This window comes from Xenopus tropicalis, chromosome 3, assembly GCF_000004195.4.
Source record: "Xenopus tropicalis strain Nigerian chromosome 3, UCB_Xtro_10.0, whole genome shotgun sequence".
Taxonomy (NCBI): Eukaryota; Metazoa; Chordata; class Amphibia; order Anura; family Pipidae; genus Xenopus; species Xenopus tropicalis.
This window is the reverse complement of record NC_030679.2, coordinates 52,036,480-52,058,672: the sequence shown is the minus strand read 5'-3', so window position 1 is coordinate 52,058,672 and position 22,193 is coordinate 52,036,480. Positions and strand designations below refer to the sequence as shown.

At 38.8% G+C, this 22,193-nt stretch overlaps 1 protein-coding gene across 1 annotated transcript in view; it reads right to left on the bottom strand.

The window, feature by feature from the left end:
* Window positions 1-22,193, bottom strand: part of ppm1h (protein phosphatase, Mg2+/Mn2+ dependent 1H) — a 103,325-nt gene that overhangs the window by 37,847 nt on the left and 43,285 nt on the right. Inside the window, exons 4-5 of the mRNA NM_001017305.2 lie at window positions 9,567-9,679; window positions 6,320-6,404 (exon numbers count right to left, since the gene is read on the bottom strand). Of these exons, the coding sequence (NP_001017305.1) occupies window positions 6,320-6,404; window positions 9,567-9,679 (198 nt within the window). The remainder of the gene's footprint in view (window positions 1-6,319; window positions 6,405-9,566; window positions 9,680-22,193) is intronic.

Here is a 22,193-nt window from a genome sequence, read left to right as displayed (position 1 = left end):
TGAGCGCTGTGATTGCCAAACCTCTTCACTTAATTTTTCAGGATTCATTGAGGTCTGGCATGGTGCCGAGAGACTGGCGGATTGCTAATGTGGTGCCGTTATTTAAAAAGGGATCCCGTTCTCAGCCTGAAAACTATAGGCCTGTTAGTCTAACATCAGTAGAAGTTGGAAGGGGTAATAAGGGATAGGGTACTTGAATACATTGCAGTTCACAATACTATTAGTTTGTGCCAGCATGGTTTTATGCGTAACAGATCTTGCCAGACTAATTTAGTTGCCTTTTATGAGGAGGTGAGTAGGAACCTCGATGCTGGAATGGCAGTTGATGTCATCTACTTGGACTTTGCTAAAGCGTTTGATACAGTACCTCACAGAAGGTTAATGATCAAATTAAGGAATATTGGCCTAGAACATAATATTTGTAATTGGATAGAGAACTGGCTGAAGCATACAGTACAAAGAGTGGTGGTAAATGGAACATTTTCTAATTGGACCAGTGTGGTTAGTGGAGTACCGCAGGGGTCAGTCCTTGGTCCTTTGCTTTTTAACTTGTTTATTAATGACCTGGAGGAGGGCATAGACAGTACTGTTTCTATTTTTCCTGATGACACAAAATTGTGCAAAACTATAAGTTCCATGCAGGATGCTGCCGCTTTGCAGAGCGATTTGACAAAATTGGAAAACTGAGCAGCAAACTGGAAAATGAGGTTCAATGTTGATAAGTGCAAAGTTATGCATTTTGGTAGGAATAATATAAACGCGAACTATCTACTGAATGGTAGTGTGTTGGGGGTTTCCTTAATGGAGAAGGATCTAGGGGTTTTTGTTGATAACAAATTGTCTAATTCCAGGCAGTGTCATTCTGTGGCTACTAAAGCAAATAAAGTGCTGTCTTGTATAAAAAAGGGCATTGACTCAAGGGATGAGAACATAATTTTGCCCCTTTATAGGTCCCTGGTAAGGCCTCACCTTGAGTATGCGGTGCAGTTTTGGGCTCCAGTCCTTAAGAAGGATATTAATGAGCTGGAGAGAGTGCAGAGACGTGCAACTAAACTGGTAAAGGGGATGGAAGATTTAAACTATGAGGTGAGACTGTCGAGGTTGAGGTTGTTTTCTCTGGAAAAGAGGCGCTTGTGAGGGGACATGATTACTCTGTACAAGTACATTAGAGGGGATTATAGGCAGATGAGGGATGTTCTTTTTTCCCATAAAAACAATCAACGCACCAGAGGTCACCCCTTTAGATTAGAGGAACGGAGCTTCCATTTGAAGCAGCGTAGGTGGTTTTTCACGGTGAGGGCAGTGAGGTTGTGGAATGCCCTTTCTAGTCATGTGGTAATGGCAGATTCTGTTAATGCCTTTAAGAGGGGCCTTGATGAGTTCTTGAACAATCAGAATATCCAAGGCTATTGTGATACTAATATCTACAGTTAGTACTAGTGGTTGTATTTATAGTTTATGTATGTGAGTGTATAGATTGGTAGGTGTGGGTTAGGTGTGCTGGGTTTACTTGGATGGGTTGAACTTGATGGACACTGGTCTTTTTTTCAACCCTATGTAACTATGTAATTTCTCAAAGATTATTTCTCCCATCACTGACTTAACTAGTACCACTAAACGTTTTCATTGGTCTTCTCAAGCTCAGTCTGCTTTTGACAAATTGAAGGAACTTTTTACGTCTGCTCCTGTCCTCAAGCATCCTGATCCTTCGCTACCGTTCATTGTTGAAGTGGATGCTTCGGAGACTGCTGTGGGAGCTGTCCTTTCACAGAGGTCCGGTTCTCAGAATTTTCTTCATCCTGTGGCATTCTTTTCAAAAAAACTCTCCTCCTCTGAAAAGAACTATGATGTTTCTGACAGAGAACTTCTGGCCATCAAAGTAGTTTTCGAAGAGTGGCGTCAATATCTAGAAGGTTCCTCCCATCCTATTCTCATCTTTTCGGATCATAGAAATCTGGAATATTTACGTACAGCCAAACGTCTAAGACCAAGACAGACTCGCTGGGCCTTATTTTTTTCCAGATTCAATTTTCATATAACATACAGACCTGGTTCCCAAAATCATAAAGCCGACGCCCTTTCTCGTATGTTCCATGAGGAGAATTTTGAAACTCAATCTGAAACCATCCTAAGTTCTCAAAATTTTTTGTTATTACAAACTGATCTAGTTGCCAAGATGTTGGAACAATCCTCTTCTGTAGTTCCTTCTGATCAACTTCGGAATAAAGATGGTCTTCTATTTTTTAAGGACAACATTTTTGTACCAGAAGCTTTACGATTGGATGTTCTTCGATTAATTCATGATCATCCATTAGCAGGTCACATGGGGGGGGGCGCAAGACTATTGATTTAGCTAAAAGATCTTTTTATTGGCCAGGGATGATCAGAGACTGTAATCAATATGTTTTGTCTTGTGAAGTTTGTGCCCGTTTTAAGGAATCACGCTCCAAACATTTAGGTCTCCTTCATCCATTACCTATACCTGACAGACTTTGGGGTTCAGTTTCCTTGGACTTTATTGTTGAACTTCCTCACTCTCATGGTTTTAACACTATTTTTGTGGTTGTTGATCGGCTATGCAAGATGGCACATTTCATTCCTCTGACCAGTATTCCGTCTGCAGTAACCACTGCTGAAGTTTTCATCAAGGAGGTGGTTCGTTTACATGGGGTTCCGGACGAAATTATTTCCGACCGTGGGGTACAATTCACTTCCAGATTTTGGAGAACCCTTTGTCATGCTTTAAAAATAAAACTTGCTCTCTCTACTGCATTCCATCCTGAATCCAACGGTCAAACAGAGAGAACTAACTAAACCCTTGAGCAGTATCTGCGTTGTTTTTCGTCTTTTTTACAAGACAATTGGTATGAACTTTTGCCACTAGCGGAGTTTGCATATAACAATTCTGTGCATTCTTCCATTAAACAAACTCCTTTTTATGCCAATTTTGGGTTTCATCCGCAAGTTCTTCCAAATTTTCCTAAAGAAGTTTCAGCGCCAGCGGTCCAGGATAGACTTTCCTTTATTTCTAATAATGTTCGAATAATTCAATCGGCTATGAAACAGGCTCAAAGAAATTAAATTTTTTGCAGATCGCAAGCGAAGAAGTGATCCTGAATTTAAGTTGGGAGATTCTGTGTGGTTATCCACTCGCCATATCAAACTTCCGTGCCCAACTAAGAAATTAGGTCAGAAATTTGTTGGCCCGTTTCCAATCACAAAACAAGTCAACGAGGTAGCCTTTAAGTTGAAATTACCGTCTTCCTACAAGATTCATCCTGTGTTTCATGCTGCGTTGCTAAAACCAGTGGTCAAGAATCGCTTTGTGGGGAGAAGTGCCAAGACTCACGATCCTGTTTCTATCGAAGGTGTTGAGGAGTTTGAAGTGCAATATCTGATCCAATGGAAGGGGTATCCACCAGAGGAAAACTCATGGGAATCTGCATCTGATGTTCATGCTCCCTTGTTGGTAAGAAGTTTTCATAAGAAACATCCTGAAAAACCAGCACCTACTTGCGCCCGGAGGTCGCACCTCGGGGGGGGGGGGGCAATGTCAGGCGATCCGCACTGCTCGTGCTCGTTCAGCGCATGCGCGATGATTCGCGTGCACCCGTGCGTATCTGCGCACGCGCATTGACGCGGTCACGTCGGTGTGCGCACGCTTCGGCGCATTTTCGCGGGAAAACAAGCGCATGTGCATCGCATTTAAAAAGACGCCGCGGCCTTCAGTCCAGTGCGAGGTGATCATCTTTACTGATTGACACTAAGCGGTTCCTGTTCCTGATTTCTGGTTTTGATCCCTGCATCTGCTCCCGACTTCGGCTCCCTTCTGAATTTTGATTGAACTCCCGGTTTGTGACTTCGGCTTTGTACCTCGACTCTCCAAGTTTGCTGCCTGTCCTGACCTTTGGTTTTGTTCATCACACTCCTGTTTGCTGCCTGTCCTGACCTACGGCCTGCCTTGTGACTTCGCTTGCTTGATCTTGTTTCCTGTTTTCCGAACCCAGCAGAGACCTGTGCATCAGTTATTAGCACCTCTGCTATTCCTCATCTGAGCTCACCCTGTCTGCATATCCAGGATCGGAGTACTCAGTGGGAAGCGTAGGGGAGTGCTTCTGTCATCTTTCCTGCAATACAAGCATCTGGCAGAGGTAAGCCTGACAATACTTGGGCTAAAGTCACACATTGCATAGGGTTCACTGTTCTCCACCTGCATTTTGTAAGCAGCTCTCATCTGCAGCTTCATGTAGCTGCATTGACAGGAACAGAATGGGCCTGAGTGCAGCAGCATTAATTGAGTACTCATCCATTTCTCCAGCAATCTTACTGGCATTCCTGGGGTTAATATGTTTATTGTACATTTTCTGCAGTGTTCTTATGAGCACATCTGGGGGTAATGGAGAAATCATCCATTTCTGTAGTGATCTTACTAGCATGTCTGGGGTTAATGTGCTCATACTCTTATTTGTTCCAGTGATCTTACTGGCATGCATGGGCAACATGAAAACAATCTTTATTCTAAATGAACAATCCCTATTTAATGTGTATGTTTTGCTGACAGGTTTATAATGCCTCTTCTATGCCCTGCTCTAAGCAATAACTTCACTTTTTCTAAAACTAGTCTCTTTAATATAGATTAATTTATATTCTATTGCATGTTCCTTAAAGGCCACATTGACTATCCGGATAACTTGTGTTTGATAATAATCTAAATTATAATGTGAAGCAGAGTAGTTTGGCAAAAAAACCTCTGTGGCTGTGTCTTTTGCTGGGAAAGTTTATGTGACCAATGTAGTGTTGGTGAGACAAACACAACAGGTTCCATTACCATTAAAATACAGAGCAGTTTAGAATGCAAATTCAGCCCTTGGAAACCATGACGTGGCTATCTAATTACAGACAAATGCTACCATCAAGCCTACAAGAGCAAAGCACAGAAAGAGCCAAGTGTTATTTTCTTTTGCAAAATGATTACAAATTTATCGGGGAATAAAACATAGTACGGCATTAACAAAAGCCTAGCCACAATATTTCTTTTCTCTTTTCAAATGTGATCAGTAGGAAAGGATTTTGATAAATGGCCTGAAAAGTAGCAAATCAGTAGGAAATCTGTATGCTTCACTGTGCAGGGCTTTTCTTTTTGCAAGGTATTAGGACAAAGGACTTGCGTATTTTCCTATTCATCTTTTGATTTCATGGGGAGAAAGGTTAGCGGGAGTAAAGTAAAAAAAACTGTTCTAAATGTGGCTTGGCCACATGGGAGCATGGGTTCTTCATCAAATGAACACTCATTAGAAACAATGACTGGATAAATACCAACAAAAGTGTGAGCTATGTCATTACATAGCATGCTTAGGAATGAATTACGCCAACATCCTACAGCAGTAATTCTGATGAGATCTCTAATACATGGAGCCGGTGGAAGATACCCATCCCAAAAAGAAATAACATTTCTCTCTATAGAACATCTTAAGCATAAGCACAGGGAAATTTGCAGATTTTTTTTTATTAGATAGGCAACTGTGCCTCCATAAGAAACCTATTTCAAGCCAAACACAGCTGACAAATCGCTCTCAGACATATGTCTTGCTTTGGGCAGTGGTCTAACATTTTGACTTAGAATTCCCCTTTGGTCAGGAAACCTCTTAGTTCATAACAAGATTAAATATATAAGAAAGGATTTGGGTATCAGCAAGCTGTGCTTGCAAGAATATCTAGGACAGGAAAGCATTTCACAATAAACCTCCCCCTTATTGACTGTGTGTATCTTGGAATGGAAATAGGCATTTGTCATACTAAACAACCTCTGGGCAAAACTCCAGCCCCCCAGGGGTGCAAGCCCCACAGTTTGGAAACCACTACGTTAGGTTATCAACTATACTCCCAATAGTGGAGGAGGAGCCTGCAACCAAAGTCTAATTTACTACCAGATTTTGTGAAAACATACTAATAAATCATGTTTTAATTCACAAACTAAGCTAGGGTCTCCTATTATGAGTGGCAGCCCCGATCCAAAGCAGTGGCTGGGTGGGGCAGTCTGAACATGTGTCTGGTAAGATATAGGTTGATTGCTAATTTGTTGTTTTGGATACTCATGGAAGAATGGAGTACCATGACTCTAATGACCACATTTATGTACCTGAAAACCTCTAAGCCATTAGATCTCCCATTTCCAAATGTTTATTACTGTCTGTTTATTACTGTGTATCTAATTCATATGAATTTAGTGGCACCACCATACAGGAACTACAATAACTAATCACATGACATATATCTACAATTATCTACTGTGGATAAAGGAGTAGAAAACAAAGTTTACCAAATATTGGAGGCGCTGTCGTTCTGTCTCTGGAGTAAATTCTGAAGACATTGGAATGATTTCACCATTTCGGATAATTATAGCTCTATAAAATAAAATTGAATTAAGCATCCTTCATTTATATTTAAGAAAATACAGAAGAAAACACAAATTTACCTCATTTACACATTTCATAAAATCCTTCTGTTTAATTTAGAGTTTCTAATAATGGGTAGAAAAGGTTGATCACATTTATTTAAAACCACCTTGTGACTCTTCATTTGTCTCCCTGTATATTCCTGGCTATCTCTTCCACTCCTAGCTCACAGCCAACATCTTTTTACACTATACACACCCACCACTATCTCTCATCTAAAACAAAACAGCACTTTGCTTCCAATGTTATGTTCCATTATAACATTTGTGCAACTTTTTTCCCTAACATTTTTAGTCCGTCTATGATAGACTTATAGTTATTGGTCAGCTATATGGCAAGTTTCAAGTTAAAGGTAAACAGACTTATTCTCCACAAGGTTATTGTCTCTACAAGATATCTTGTTCCTACACATATGAAAGATGCCAAGTGAATATTACTACTGTATATACTCGAGTATAAGCCTAGTTTTTCAGCACCCAAAATGTGCTGAAAAAAGTCACCCTCGGCTTATACTCGAGTCAGGTGACATGGGTCCCTCCAGACTAGCACCCTCTCTCCTTTGTGTGCAAATTAGGCCACCCGCAACCAGACCCTCCAGTGCCCTGGCCTGCTCCCAAATTCATCTTCATCTACCATCCTCGCCTGTCCCATTCTGCACTAGACATTGCACTTTATATTCGATATAAACTATATATAGTTTTGAAGGATTTTAACGCTTTGTGTTTTAGCTTGGTTACTGATTGAGCTAAGGGGGTAGTACTCTTAAGGTATCATCATTGATACCATATTGTTTTTGTTGACCCTCTTCTCCACTAGAGCTAGTTTACTGTTTAAATAAATATTTAAAAACACATACCCCACTCATTTAACTTAGCAGTAGCTGCTGCATTTCCTACCCTAGGCTTAAACTCGAGTCAATAAGTTTTTCCAGTTTTCTTAGATAAAATTAGGTACCTCGGCTTATATTCGGATCGGCTTATACTCGAGTATATACGGTACTCTGATTTACTTATTATTTTTGTGACTATACTGAAAAAACAGCTGTCTGAAATGGTTTGCAGCACTAAAAGAAAATTATCATACCATAATACTACCACTTGCTATGGCCACTTAAGTAGATCAATGCAATATATTTTTGCTTTACTACTCAATATTCGACCTGGAATTTCAATTTTCCCAGATCTTTTTGTACATTGAAGATTGAAAAATAAATTTCACACATTATGGACACTTAGTAATACATAGTGTATGCTGGTACTTTTAGAAATGAGCAATATTTAGTGCAAGCACGAGTTCTGAAGTCACCCCTGGCCTGGCCTGCCCAGCCCTACACTCACTTTTATCTGTCTCATTATGTATTCTATTATTTCATTCTGCAAACTGCTTTTTCAGGGTAAAAGCTCTCATGTGGCCGCCCTCTTGGTTGAAAACTACAAGGACCACATGATAGAAGATGGGAATTATGGGAGCTACAAGGAGGAGCTTGCCACTGAACCTATATAAACTATTAATACAAGGGAAATTTGTGTTCATCATTAAACTATTTTAATTAATAAAGTGGTGGCACAATGACCATATAAAGAATGCAGAAAGAAAAAGATCCTTTGTGCTCAGAGGGTCCTTTAACATGCCCAGGGCTTAATGTACTATGGTCTAATATTTGTTTAATGAAAGGTTTCTTTTCTAAGTATATACAGGTATGGCTCTCTTCCATAGCTAATTATTATTGTTGTTTCTAACTATTTCCTGTTTCTCTGTAACAATACTAAAATAGTACCTTGTACTCATTCCTAACTAAGCTGCATGAATTATTCATGTGTTGGTCAAGTAAAACGCATCCTGCATCTGACCCTAACCTGCAAAACCTAAACCCACACCCTAACCAGCAAAATGTTGCCATTATTGGACCCACACCCAACCTGTACCCACATCCTCCTGTTCCATTCACTACTTCTGCACGTGTCTCTGGTTCTAAGATAGGGAATCTTCAGGAGAACAGGAGGAGTGTACTTCCTCTGACCCGCACCCAACAACAACTTGGTCAACCCGCACATCAGTAGCATGAATTTGTGCTGCTGGAAAATCAATAATATTCGGTTTATGTCAAGTTTTTTTGTAACCTTATGGTATGTCGTTACAAATTAAGAAAAAATCCCTTATCTGAAAAATCCCAGGTCCCGAGCATTCCAGATAATAGACGGCACATTTGTATAAACAGAAAGTAGCGCAAGCATTTTAGCTGTCCAATAAATCAATTCAGATTACATGGCAGCCAAGAAATGTGTATCACCATTTACATTTTCAATGACCCAACTGGGCTCCCTTACAAAGCTGGGAAACAATAGGCTAATAGGGGTGATGAAATAAACAGAAGTTTGAATTATTCTAATGCTGGTAAAAGTTTTATACGTTAAGATGCTCATAAGACAATAACAGTTGTGACGCTTAAATAGCACTAAGCAAACATACTTGCCGCATTACTAAAACCAGCAAATATTTCAACATTAATGCTTTTGCAGTTTGCAAATGTGTTAATAATAAGTGTTTGTTAGCTACTAAGTTAATAATTACATTTTAATATTTGCAGAGTGGCACAAAACGAGTCTTATGTCTCATATCTCATGCCTCTTTTAAAAACAATGTGCCTTCCCTTTTGCAAGAATAGAACAAAGAAATATTATTTCCCGCAAGGTGCACAGTATTTAATGATAACTTTATTACAATCTAATACAATAATAGCACTTTGGGGTGACTGCTACAGACGGTATGGAGGCACTAAAAACCACTGAAAGGCAGGGCACCCTAAATTGGAACCCCTATGGGTTCAAAAGTCTGGAGAATCAATGGTGCTGTATCCCAGCGTGTAGCATTGCGTCAGTTACTGGTAATACAGCCTTGTTTGTGTTGCATAATGGCTCTTACTGCACTGAATCCCTTCAGAATAACTGCATTTCCAGGCATAGCAAGTAACTACTCTGTCTTATTGTTCCGTGTTTAGTAAATAAGGTCTTATGTGTTTTATATCTCCACAGTCTGCCTTTGTATGCTTTTAAAAGCTATCAATAGTTTTATTAGGCAAAATGTAATTTCTTCAGACAATTCTTGGCTTACCTGCTGTCACCAGCATTGGCTACATATAATTTCCCCAACAAGTATACCACAATAAGTGCCGTGCAACCACCCGATATACTGTATGTGCTTCTTTCACGTTCAATTCGTAAATCCTGAAGAAAAAACAAAGATTTTATGTTAATAGTAAAAAGTTAAGCACCTTCCTTATGAAACTATGCTAAGTATTACCTTAACATGATCAGACATACAGTGGTGTGAAAAACTATTTGCCCCCTTCGTGATTTCTTATTCTTTTGCATGTTTGTCACACTTAAATGTTTCTGCTCATCAAAAACCGTTAACTATTAGTCAAAGATAACATAATTGAACACAAAATGCAGTTTTTAAATGAAGGTTTACGTTATTAAGGGAGAAAAAAAACTAAAATCTACATGGCCCTGTGTGAAAAAGTGATTGCCCCCCTTGTTAAAAAATAACTTAACTGTGGTTTATCAATTTCAATTTTCAATTTCAATATCAACTTCTGTAGTCACCCCCAGGCCTGATTACTGCCACACCTGTTTCAATCAAGAAATCACTTAAATAGGAGCTACCTGACACAGAGAAGTAGACCAAAAGCACCTCAAAAGCTAGACATCATGCCAAGATCCAAAGAAATTCAGGAACAAATGAGAACAAAAGTAATTGAGATCTATCAGTCTGGTAAAGGTTATAAAGCCATTTCTAAAGCTTTGGGACTCCAGCGAACCACAGTGAGAGCCATTATCCACAAATGGCAAAAACATGGAACAGTGGTGAACCTTCCCAGGAGTGGCCGACCGACCAAAATTACCCCAAGAGCGCAGAGACAACTCATCCGAGAGGCCACAAAAGACCCCAGGACAACATCTAAAGAACTGCAGGCCTCACTTGCCTCAATTAAGGTCAGTGTTCACGACTCCACCATAAGAAAGAGACTGGGCAAAAACGGCCTGCATGGCAGATTTCCAAGGCGCAAACCACTTTTAAGCAAAAAGAACATTATGGCTTGTCTCAATTTTGCTAAAAAACATCTCAATGATTGCCAAGACTTTTGGGAAAATACCTTGTGGACCGACGAGACAAAAGTTGAACTTTTTGGAAGGTGTGTGTCCCGTTACATCTGGCGTAAAAGTAACACAGCATTTCAGAAAAAGAACATCATACCAACAGTAAAATATGGTGGTGGTAGTGTGATGGTCTGGGGTTGTTTTGCTGCTTCAGGACCTGGAAGGCTTGCTGTGATAGATGGAACCATGAATTCTACTGTCTACCAAAAAATCCTGAAGGAGAATGTCCGGCCATCTGTTTGTCAACTCAAGCTGAAGCGATCTTGGGTGCTGCAGCAGGACAATGACCCAAAACACACCAGCAAATCCACCTCTGAATGGCTGAAGAAAAACAAAATGAAGACTTTGGAGTGGCCTAGTCAAAGTCCTGACCTGAATCCTATTGAGACGTTGTGGCATGACCTTAAAAAGGCGGTTCATGCTAGAAAACCCTCAAATAAAGCTGAATTACAACAATTCTGCAAAGATGAGTGGGCCAAAATTCCTCCAGAGCGCTGTAAAAGACTCGTTGCAAGTTATCGCAAACGCTTGATTGCAGTTATTGTTGCTAAGGGTGGCCCAACCAGTTATTAGGTTACTTTTTCACACAGGGCCATGTAGGTTTGTTTTTTTTTCTCCCTAAATAATAAAAACCCTCATTTAAAAACTGCATTTTGTGTTTACTTGTGTTATCTTTGACTAATAGTTAAATGTGTTTGATGATCAGAAACATTTTGTGTGAAAAACATGCAAAAGAATAAGAAATCGGGAAGGGGGCAAATAGTTTTTCACACCACTGTAGCTAAACTGAAACTGATTCTATATACAAGGTCACCCAAGTCATGAACAGACTAGAATGAGGAAGAAAAATGAAGAAAACTTATCAGTGTCCATCTAAACATATATTTTTTAATCAAGATTTCATAAACTTCTGAAACCAGTCATTTAACACTGAATAAAATAAACCACTTTATAGTAGTAACACACAATGGCAGATGTCTTAGGGCAATGACACATGGAGCTACACTACTGGTCACGGCTACAAAATGGACATTACTGATAATTGTCTCTATGTGTGTTTTAGCCATTAGACAATTCTCAGTATTGTCTATGGCCACAAGTAGCTGGCTAGAAATAGCTCCGTGTGTCATAGCCCTTATACCTTGGTGGGAATAGTTTAAAAAAAGCATGCAGTCAATTTATTGGTCTATGGCTATTAAACAAAAACACTTATTTCATATAAATGCATTCACCTGAGTGTGCAGCAAGTCTTAATCTGAATTATATGAAGCTACAGTTCACCAAAACTGTGGCCCAATGTTGCAAGATCATGATTCAACTCTATACTCTGAAACTGCATACGCCTAAACTGAAATCAATGCATAAAGCTGATTAAATTATTATTCATATTTTTGGTTAAAGAAATTGTAATGGCTAAAATTGCATGAATAACACAGAAGTGCATGAATTCTAATACAATGACAGCTTGCAGTGGGTTTCTCCAAGACAGTCAATGAGCAAGGGCTCAGTTAGCTAAGAATATTAAGGCCTCTGCCTCTCTTGTTAGCACAGCAACTGAAAACAACTATCTTCAAAGGAAATGTAAAAGGTTTGAAAGGGTTTCCCAATTAAAGTACCAACAAGACCTACTGATACAACAGAGGGCCCTTTCAAACCATTTGATTTATTTAATATAAGCTTAGGCTAATAGCACACAGAGCATTTGCAGCCAGTGGAGAAAAATCCAAATCACCCCCACCCTTGCCTCCTCTAACTGATGTGGTACTGGGCACAAAAATGCTCTAGTGAGTTGAAAAGTGCCAGTGCCCAATGTCCAATCACCGCTAACTTAAACTATTTATTCCTGCAAAATAATATTTTTTTTTACAATTCTATTTTTCAGTTCAACAATCGACCTTCAGCTTAACTTTCTTCATGCTGCCTTGATTTTTTAGATACAATGATGAATAATTCTGCAACATATTGCAAAACTAGAATCACTATAAAGATATAATGGATCTTGAGGGCCCAGTATACGGGTAGCCAAACTGGGCCCAAATTAAGCTGACCAGATCCCTTGAAAATCCAGGGACACATCTAATAAATACATGCTGCAGGGCTGTACTGATTGTATTTCAATTAAACTGCAATCAGTTCAGCCCCACTATCTGGATTTTCTAGACGTGTCCCTGGATTTTAAAGTGATCTGGGCCAGATCCATTTACTTGCCAACATTAAAACTGGAGTACGCCAGCTGTCTTTTATGGATGATTAAGACTGTTTATTAATTATGAGGCCTGCAGCCTGAACATCCCTGCTAAGAATCCAGCGTCCTATATGAAAAAGATAAGGCTAAACGATAAAACATTATTCCAAGACTGGCATCTGAACAGGAGAAAATGTCTAAACACAAACAAAAAAACCCCACAAACATGAAAAAAAAGACCAACTGCAAACTGTTAGGGGCTGATTTACTAAGACACGAATTCGAATTGGAAAAATTCCGATTGGAAAATGAACATTTTGCGTCTTTTTCGTATTTTTTGCGATTTTTTCCGGCGCCTTTACGACTTTTCGGAAATTGTCACGACTTTTTCGTTACCAATACGATTTTCGCGAAAAAATGCGAGTTTTTCGTAGCCATTACGATTCGCTCGTATCTTGTCGCGACTTTTTCGTATTGAGCGCTCGTAAGCGGCGGCAGAAACTTTCAGACTTAGCATGATTTTGGAAGCCTCCCATAGGACTCAATGGCACCCTGCAGCTCCAACCTGGCCCAAGAAAAGTCTCCCATAGGGCTCAATGGCACTCTGCAGCTCCAACCTGGCCCAAGAAAAGTCTCCCATAGGGCTCAATAGCACTCTGCAGCTCCAACCTGGCCCAAGGAAAGTCACCATACTGAAGCTTGAATGAATCCGAACACTACGAAAAAATCACAACATTTTGCGCAACTTTCGGAATGGCTACGAAAAAGGCGCGACTTTTCGCGCAAGTTTTAACGCTACGAAAAAATCGCCAGATTTTGCGCAACATTCGTATTGCAACGAAAAAGTCGCGATCATTTTCCGAAAAATCGCCAAATACCGATCATTACGAAAAAAACGCAATCGGACGCATTCGGCCGGTTCGTGAGTAAGTAAATGGGCCCCTTAGAATTCTACATCTACATTTTGCTTACAGTTGATTTTAAGGTGAACTACACCTTTAACTGGCTGCTCAGTTGAGTAACTACATGGCAGCTCCTATGCATGGAAATTAATATATGGAGATAATTAAAGGCCCCGTAAAAATAAAGCCTGCTTTTAAATAGATTATAATGTACAGTAACCAAGGGTTGCTAAATGGCAAGGAATATGCCAGTCACAAGACTACCATAAAATACACTTCTCTTTCAGTTGTTTACAGGCACAAATAAAACTTTATACTGATAACATTCCATTAACATTACTATTGCTTTTAGGAAATCCAAGAGCTGGTGGGTCAATCAATCACTGTACAGTAATTTCCCAAAATATTTACTGGAATAAACCACCATGTTTTTCTTTAGATTTTTTTCCTCTCAATATATCCTTTTACGAATATTCTCGAGCAGAATATGTTTCTATATATTATATTTAGAAAGTGAGGGGCAGCTGAATAAGATGTAAAACAAGAAGCACCCGAATATTAACAATGATGCAGTTTTTTGTGTGTATTTGTTTCTGCGTTTTGGAACACTTGGGCCTTTCTGACGCTACAGAGTGAACATCGCTGTGATGCAATATCAGTGCAGCAGGGTAGACTTTTCATAAATGAATGGGGTTAACGTAAATATCATCCTGTTACTTGAATGGAAAATCAGAATATATACATCTGATTTCCATGCAATTTCACTGAGATGAATGGAAATAGGATTCTCTGACAGGTGAATATGCTGCAACTCCTTCCAGATTTAAAGCAAAACAACAGCACTTCCCAATCAGGCTAAACAGGTTCTACCCGATAACGTTTATTTGCCAGTGTAGAACATGTTCAGGGGATGGTGCCCCTTTATCAGGTTTATTTTGCAGCCTTTTAAGCCCTGAGGCATGTCATCATAACAAATAATCCAGTGGCTACAAATGTGGGCTATTCCAAATGATCTCTTGGGATATCCGCAAGGCTGCTGCTGCCATGAGACAAAGTGAGAAACTTGCCTTGGGTGACAGCGTGCGGCAGACTACCAGCAGTAGTAAATAACGCCATGCCTGGTAATTTTAGCAAACAAAATTCCAATGATTAAACCAAAAGTACAGTCCTTCTAGTGCAGAGAGTGTGTTTGGAAAACAGTATTGTAAAGGCTGTCTTAGTGTGGCCCAGGGCATAGAATCACTGTAGGACATTCTAGATCAGTCCTGTCCATTTGATGGCCTGCATCCAGCCCACTGGCCCAACCCTGCCTGTGTGCCATACTTTGCCTGCCCTAAGCTGCCTATATGTGACATACTCTGCCTGCCCTATGCTGCCTGTGTGTGCCCTACCCTGCCTGTATGTGCCATACTCTGTCTGCCTTATGCTGCCTGTGTAAGCCATACTCTGCCTGCCCCATGCTGCCCGTGTGTGCCATACTCTGCCTGCCCTATGCTGCCTGTGTGTGCCATACTTTGCCTGCCCAATGCTGTCATATCCAATCAATATATGTTGAAGTCTTTAAAGATAAATATCCCATCTGCATCAACTAGCAAATTTAGATATTTGGTCTGTCCCTTCTATTGTTTATCTATATGAATACTGGTACTGAAAGTAATCATATGTTTTGGTCAGAGCATATAATGCGGTAATCATTTTTTTTAGTAACATTTATTTATAAAGTGACCAATGTGTTCTGTAGTGATGTACAATACTGAACATACAAACTTCAACCAATAACTGATACAAAAGTTAAAAAGGGCCCTCCTCAATAGAGCATACAATCTAACATGTACACTTACTCTACTCACTTAAGGAACGGCTCTGTCCCCAAAATATTGTGCTTTATGCAGGCAAATAAAAGTTACGGGGTCCCCTTTGGCATGATTGAAAAGTACTTCTGTTTCTCTTTAAACTTACATTCATATAGCAGTGTTGATAACTAGTTATAGGGCACCTGGTCAATTACAAAAGCACTCAGCAAGCAGCTTGTTCTATGCACATTGCAACACTCACAGTTGCATAATATGGAATTGCAAAATCACAATCACGAGATATGTCTGTGGATTAATGGGTGGACCAACTAGAGGCTTGATCATACTCTTAAAAAAAAAAAAGTTGTTTTGTGATATAAGAGATCAATTCATAGGCAGGGCCCATCATGCTCATCTGAGAGAAAAGGTACAGTAATGTAACACTATTATGACTAAGCCAAATGGATATTTAATAGGCAGTGACTGAAAAGGAAGTATGCTGTACAATTTTATGGGCTTGTGAATATGGCCAACAACACTGGCCAACCAAACTCTTATTCACTGACACCTGCAGGCCAGCACTGAAGGCTACAAAAGCAAGCAGCATATAAGGATGAGCCAATTAGGTATATAAGCTGAGATTTGAGACTGTAAGCACTAATAAATGAGCAGGCCCCATGCCTACAGTTTCAGTCTGTTTCCACTGAATTAACACATATGTACAGAAGCTTGAGCATCTAAAAAAAATAAATGATTAGGCTGGGCATCTACAAAAGCTAAGAATCTACAAAAAAAACTAATGATTAAAAATCCTACAAGCAGTAGGAAGTATTTCCCCTTTGGCAAATATGGCCTCAAATCAAAATAACAATTTGTTCAGAAAGATTCTCAGGACAAAATCCAGGGGTAGAAGAAAGGTTATCTACAGTATGTTCTAGCCAAGTGATTCGCCAAAGAAAGCTAGTATTCTTCTCTTCAACATACTGTATTAACAATCAAAATAACTCTGCTGGGAATAACTACATTAACAACAGGATTTGCCCTTATGAACCATAGTGGAGAAATGACAGACCAGAAGATGAGTGATTCATTTTGCTTAATAATGGATGTTTTTTGCATTCTCTGTTAGTTCACTGTGACCTTGTGTGTTGTACAAAACATTATCTTGCTTTACTCCAGGCACCAAATAGCTTCTGGTCCTTTTAATGTGCTTTAGAAATTTCATGTATTTATCAGTGTAAATAAGCAGAAGCTTTAGAGAAACAGTAATGATCTTATTGTCAGTGGCCATGTGTAAAGATTCATGTGGGACAAGCGTTTAGACTACCTGCAAAATTAACAAACCATTTTGGGTAAATTCGTTCATTTGACCATAGGGGTTAATTGAGTTAAATTTCAAGTTACAGACATGGATAATAAAATAATAAAAGAATTTCTCCATATGAAAGATGAACCACACTGGAAAATATTGGTCCCCCATGGTCTAAATAAAGAATATGGCCTACATCCTACTTTAGATACATTTGAAGGTCCTAGGAAGGCATTTTGGCAGATACGCAAATATTTTAGGTTTGATAAACTGTAAGACTACTATGGATAAAACAATTGTAAAAAGTACCTTTAATTGAAATATACTGCATTTTATGTATAAATTGTAGTCACAAGAAGGCAATGTTAGTAAGGCTTTATATGGTCCAGGAGGGCAAAGGGTATAAGCTTGATAAAAGGCCAGTGTAGCCCTGAAGTGTCACTGTTTGTGGCCTGCACCTATATTTTACAATAAATGAAGAAGCTCAATAAAGAAGCTATTAGATTGCTGCTGAAGTTGTTCATGTGGGGGAGAATACATACTGGCTTTTGCCATAACAGGGACAAGGTTTGAACAAGTTTAGCAACCAATCAGTGACAATGTTTTATTGTTCTGGTGCAGTTAATTATGTAATAGTAATTAAAGCAGATTATTAGACTGCCAACTGAGCCAAACCCTGACAATGTTTTTTCATCATTTCAAGAAAGCACAGACCATACTGACAGGCCAATTTTCTTTACAAAGGTAACCGTAAAATGGACTGAATCAGTGGGTTTAGGTGACGAATGCAATAAATGGTGGGGAAATAGTGGAATACCAGTGGATTAATATGACAAGTGCTGAATTTATCACTTCTGATTCTTAGAAATCAGAATAAACATTTGCAGAAGCCAACACTTCAATATAGATTTTGGTCTAGTCACAGTAGGTAGTCTGTATGAGAGGTGAGCAGCTTTAGCATCAGTCAACAGAATGCTGCCATTGGTTGGTGAACAAAATGTCTTTTGTGCAGGAAAAATTGCCAAGATTTTTTCATTTATACAAGGTTGCCACCTGCTGGACAACATACAGAACAGAATGTAATATATGGAGCAAACAAAAAAGTACTGTATCTAGGAAATGTTATATAAAGTTAGAGTTAGTTCACAAGGTTAACAAAACTACCAATATTTAAAGTGGGTAAAGCACTTTATAAGGTGGAATGTTGTAGAAGGTATGTTGATTTTCTTTGCTAAAACCCTAATATTATTAACAAATCCACATAACTGCAACATTTTAGTTACAAAGGATTTAGACAGGAGGGCCATTTTGTACATATGGAGCCTATTTCTTAAGGGTACGCTACATGAGTAACCATGCCACAAAATGTAGCAGTATGTTTTGTATGAGATAATAAGATCACAATAAATGCATTTGAAACATTTTCATGGGTAGAGCCTTCCATTTGTATACAGCAATTAAATGTTCTCTTTCCTGATAAAAAAAAAGTGTCCAGAATAAAATTAAAACAACAACATAATGTTTATGGAATCCCATTACAGTCCCATTACATACTTTATGATGATTTATTATGTCATTTTCTTCTTGCATTTTTAATATCAACAATAACACTGAAGTGTTGTGCAATGTCGATGATACATAGGAAATAACAAAATACAATACTTAATCATGTGAGTCAACGGCTGAATATTTTGATAGGAGGTACACCAGGTGAAGAGTGGTTTACAGAGGATAATGAGTAGAAATAAAGAAGGGAATGTGGAAGAATGCAAGAACTAAAAAACAGTGGTTTTTAGTTATACAATCAAAGTGAGCAAAATCTCAAGTTCTTAATTTATGAAGATCAAAGTCATTAAACATAAGCCAGGGCAACCAGACAGTTCTGTATTTTGCAAACTCTATTTCAAACATATTGAGTATCTCAACTTAAGCAAACCAATTTTTAATAGAAGGTATGGTTTTTGGGTTTTCTAGGGCTGTGGAATAAATTGTTTAGCAGCATTCAATAGAAGGGCTTCACTACTCCCACAATGAAGATGTACTCTGCAAATCTCCAAATCCTATTCACAGGCTAGTCCCAGAAGATACTATAGGATAAGAGAGATTCCAGATCCCCTGAACCTCCAAACAAGTATCCCTAACATGTTCATAGACTGTGTGTGGTACCACCAAGTATTTTATTATTTAGCTCCTTGATACAGAAGCATCTAGTGCTCCTAATTTTTGTAGGAGAATTATTATCTTTAAATTAAATCTATACGTCTATCACCCAGGACTTTTAGAAGAGAAGGGACAGCTGATGTTATTCTTTTTAGGCATTTATAGACCTTGTGGGGGTAAAGGTCTATCCAGTGTGCTTTACCCTCCCAGGGTATGGTTAACGTGTGTTATGTTGAAGAAATAAAAATGATCTAATTGTGATCTAAAAGTGCTTATTCGGTAAATATGTATTTGTGAAAGGAATGCTGTCACAGGAAAACAGGTTTAACTTGTGGGGAACACAGGAGTATTAATAAGTAAAGTGGGTTAGTTTGAAAAAAGTGGTTTAGTTTGAAAAGACATTTATCCCACATAGTCACGTTATTCAAATTGAGGGTCATCACTTACTTCTGTACAGTTTATCAATCCAAGGTACATGAAAGAGGTAGGTAAATGTTCTTGTTTTTCCCCAGAGTTTATACTCTGTATGATGAGACAAGTCAAGGATGTGTTTAAGGACTGGTGCTAAACAGAATGTTATAAAGTCTGCAGCCGTTCCGTGCCAAGATATCTCAATTCCTTCTGTAGATTAGTAACAAGAAGGGGCAGAGCCCCTTCAATTTAATGTATTTCTTAAAGTGGTAGTTCACCATTAGGTTAACTTTTAGTATCTTAAAGAATCACCAACTCTTAGCAACTTTTCAATTAGTCTTAATTTTTTATAGTTTTTGAATTATTTGCCACCTACTTCTGCCTCTTTCTGACAGCCACAAAACTATTCCTCTATGAGGCTACAGTGTTCTTGTTATTGTCACTTTCTATTACAGGGATGGAATCCCTTATCCGGAAACCCTTTATCCAGAAGGTTCTGAATTACAGAAAGGCCATCTCCCATAGACTCCATTATAAGCAAATAATTCTAATTTTTAAAAATGATTTCCTTTTTCTCTGTAATAATAAAACAGTGAGTTTGTGCTTGATCCCAACTAAGATACAATTAATCCTTATTGGAGGCAAAACAATCCTATTGGGGTTATTCAATATTTAAATGATTTTAAGCAGACTTAATTTATGGAGATCCAATTTACGGAAAGATCCCTTATCTGGAAAACCCCAGGTCCCGAACATTCTGGATAACAGGTCCCATATCTGAACTTATCTTTCTATTCAGGCACTCCCCTATTCATAATCCTAATTTTCATTCAAAGGGCTGCCTTGGTTAGGAAATTTGCACTCTAGAAATAGCTGCTGACATTTCATTCTTGAGAGCTGCTAAAAAACAAAGAATTTAAAAACCACAAATAAAAAATGAAGACCAACTTTTGTCTCAGAATATCAATCTCTACATCACGCAAAAAGTTAATTTTAAAGGATATGTAAAGTCTATTTCACTGCTCCGGCATTTTACTTACCTTCCGACCGGTGTCCCAGACATCCCTTATGCCAATCCCTGTTCATACATGCGCATTAGAATAAACCTACATGATCTACTCTACTGCACATGCGCAAGATGCCAAACATTAGGTAAGGAGATGCAGGCACAACGCTTCCATGGGCTGGTGCAGTTTTCTCCTAACATGAGCACTGGCCCAAGGAAAAGCTTGGTGATCTATTTCACTGGGGGGTGCCTAACATTTTGGCAACCTCTAGTGAAATAGACTTTACATTTCCTTTACGGTGAACAACCCCTTTGAGAAATGATATAAACAATATAATAAATGAATATAAGTCTGAAACAAGAAACGTATATACAATCAAGGCTGGTCTATATAAACAGAACCACCGTTAGTGTTGGGCGTGCTGCTTTTAATGGCATCAATAAAGCTGACATTTTAAGTGGATATCCTGTCATCCGGCGTACTTAGAGTCATCTCTTTTGCTGAACATGTATGGGGTACATTATCCAGAAAGTTAGGAATAATGGGAAACCATCTCCCATAAACTCTATTTTAATCAAATAATTCAATTTCCTTTTTCTCTGTATTAATAAAAAAAAAATAATAAAACAGAACCTTGTTCTTGATCCAAACTAAGATATAATCAATCCTTACTGGAGGCAAAACAACCTTATTGGGTTTAATTAATGATTTTTAAGTAGATAAGATATGGAGATCCAAATTATGGAAAGATCCATTTGGGTTGTGACACACGGGGAGATTAGTCCCCGAAATGCCATCCCACTGGCTAAAATGTAAATCACCAGTGGGATGGCATATGTGGTGGCACAATTTGCTGAAGTAGCCGAAGTTGCCTTGAAAGGAAACGTGGCGACAAATCTCCCCGTGTGTCATAGCCCCTAAAGGAGAATGCAAGTCAAAATTTAAAAAGCATACTGCCCAATAGTCCTCCTATTGTTTAGTAAAAACGCCACACTTTTGGCTCACCTAATCAAATATTTACTCAGTCACACTTACTTCACATTTTCTAGAACAAGCAGCCATCTCTAAAAAGGTATTCTCCCTTCCTTTCCCTCCTTGCTTCATACTGCACATGTGTTTTATTCCCTCCCCTCTGCCAGATCCGCTTCTGATTGGCTGGTGGGCATGTGTAGCTCAGAACAGCAGACAGGATCAAGTTACACACATGCTCAGAGAATAGGAAGGCTGCCGCTGGCAGCCTACAGGGAGGGAAGAGAGATTTCAGTGATGTCACTGTAGTCTTCACACTGCTGTAGGCTGCCAGCTCCATATCTCAGAGAAGCAAGCAGGGATCTGGGAATTTAGACATGTAGTAAGTACTTAAAAAGAATGACTTTAGACTTACTTTTAATTTATATTAACCTTTCCTTGTCCTTTAATCAGAAAATCCCAGGTCCAAGGCATTCTGAATAACAAGTGCCATACCTATACCTAAATAGCTTTAATCTCTGAGATAAAGATGTAGGATATGTGGGAAATGTGTAGAACAATAGATTTAGAGAAATTCACTTTAAAATGGCTGATCTTGGATTTTTTTAGGTTAGTGATAGTTATTATCAGGTGTGCAGCACTAAAACAAAAAATTATCAGCATAAGCTGCTACAGTATATTGTGAAGTCTCTTCGATATTTTCCCTGCATGTGTTGAATTAATCGGACGGTGTACAGAAATGGCTCCAAGGCAAGAACAAATAAGACCATATATTTTACTTGTGTTTGATATATTTAATGAGTTTTTCCACTCATTTAGATAAGATCTTCAAGGATAAAATC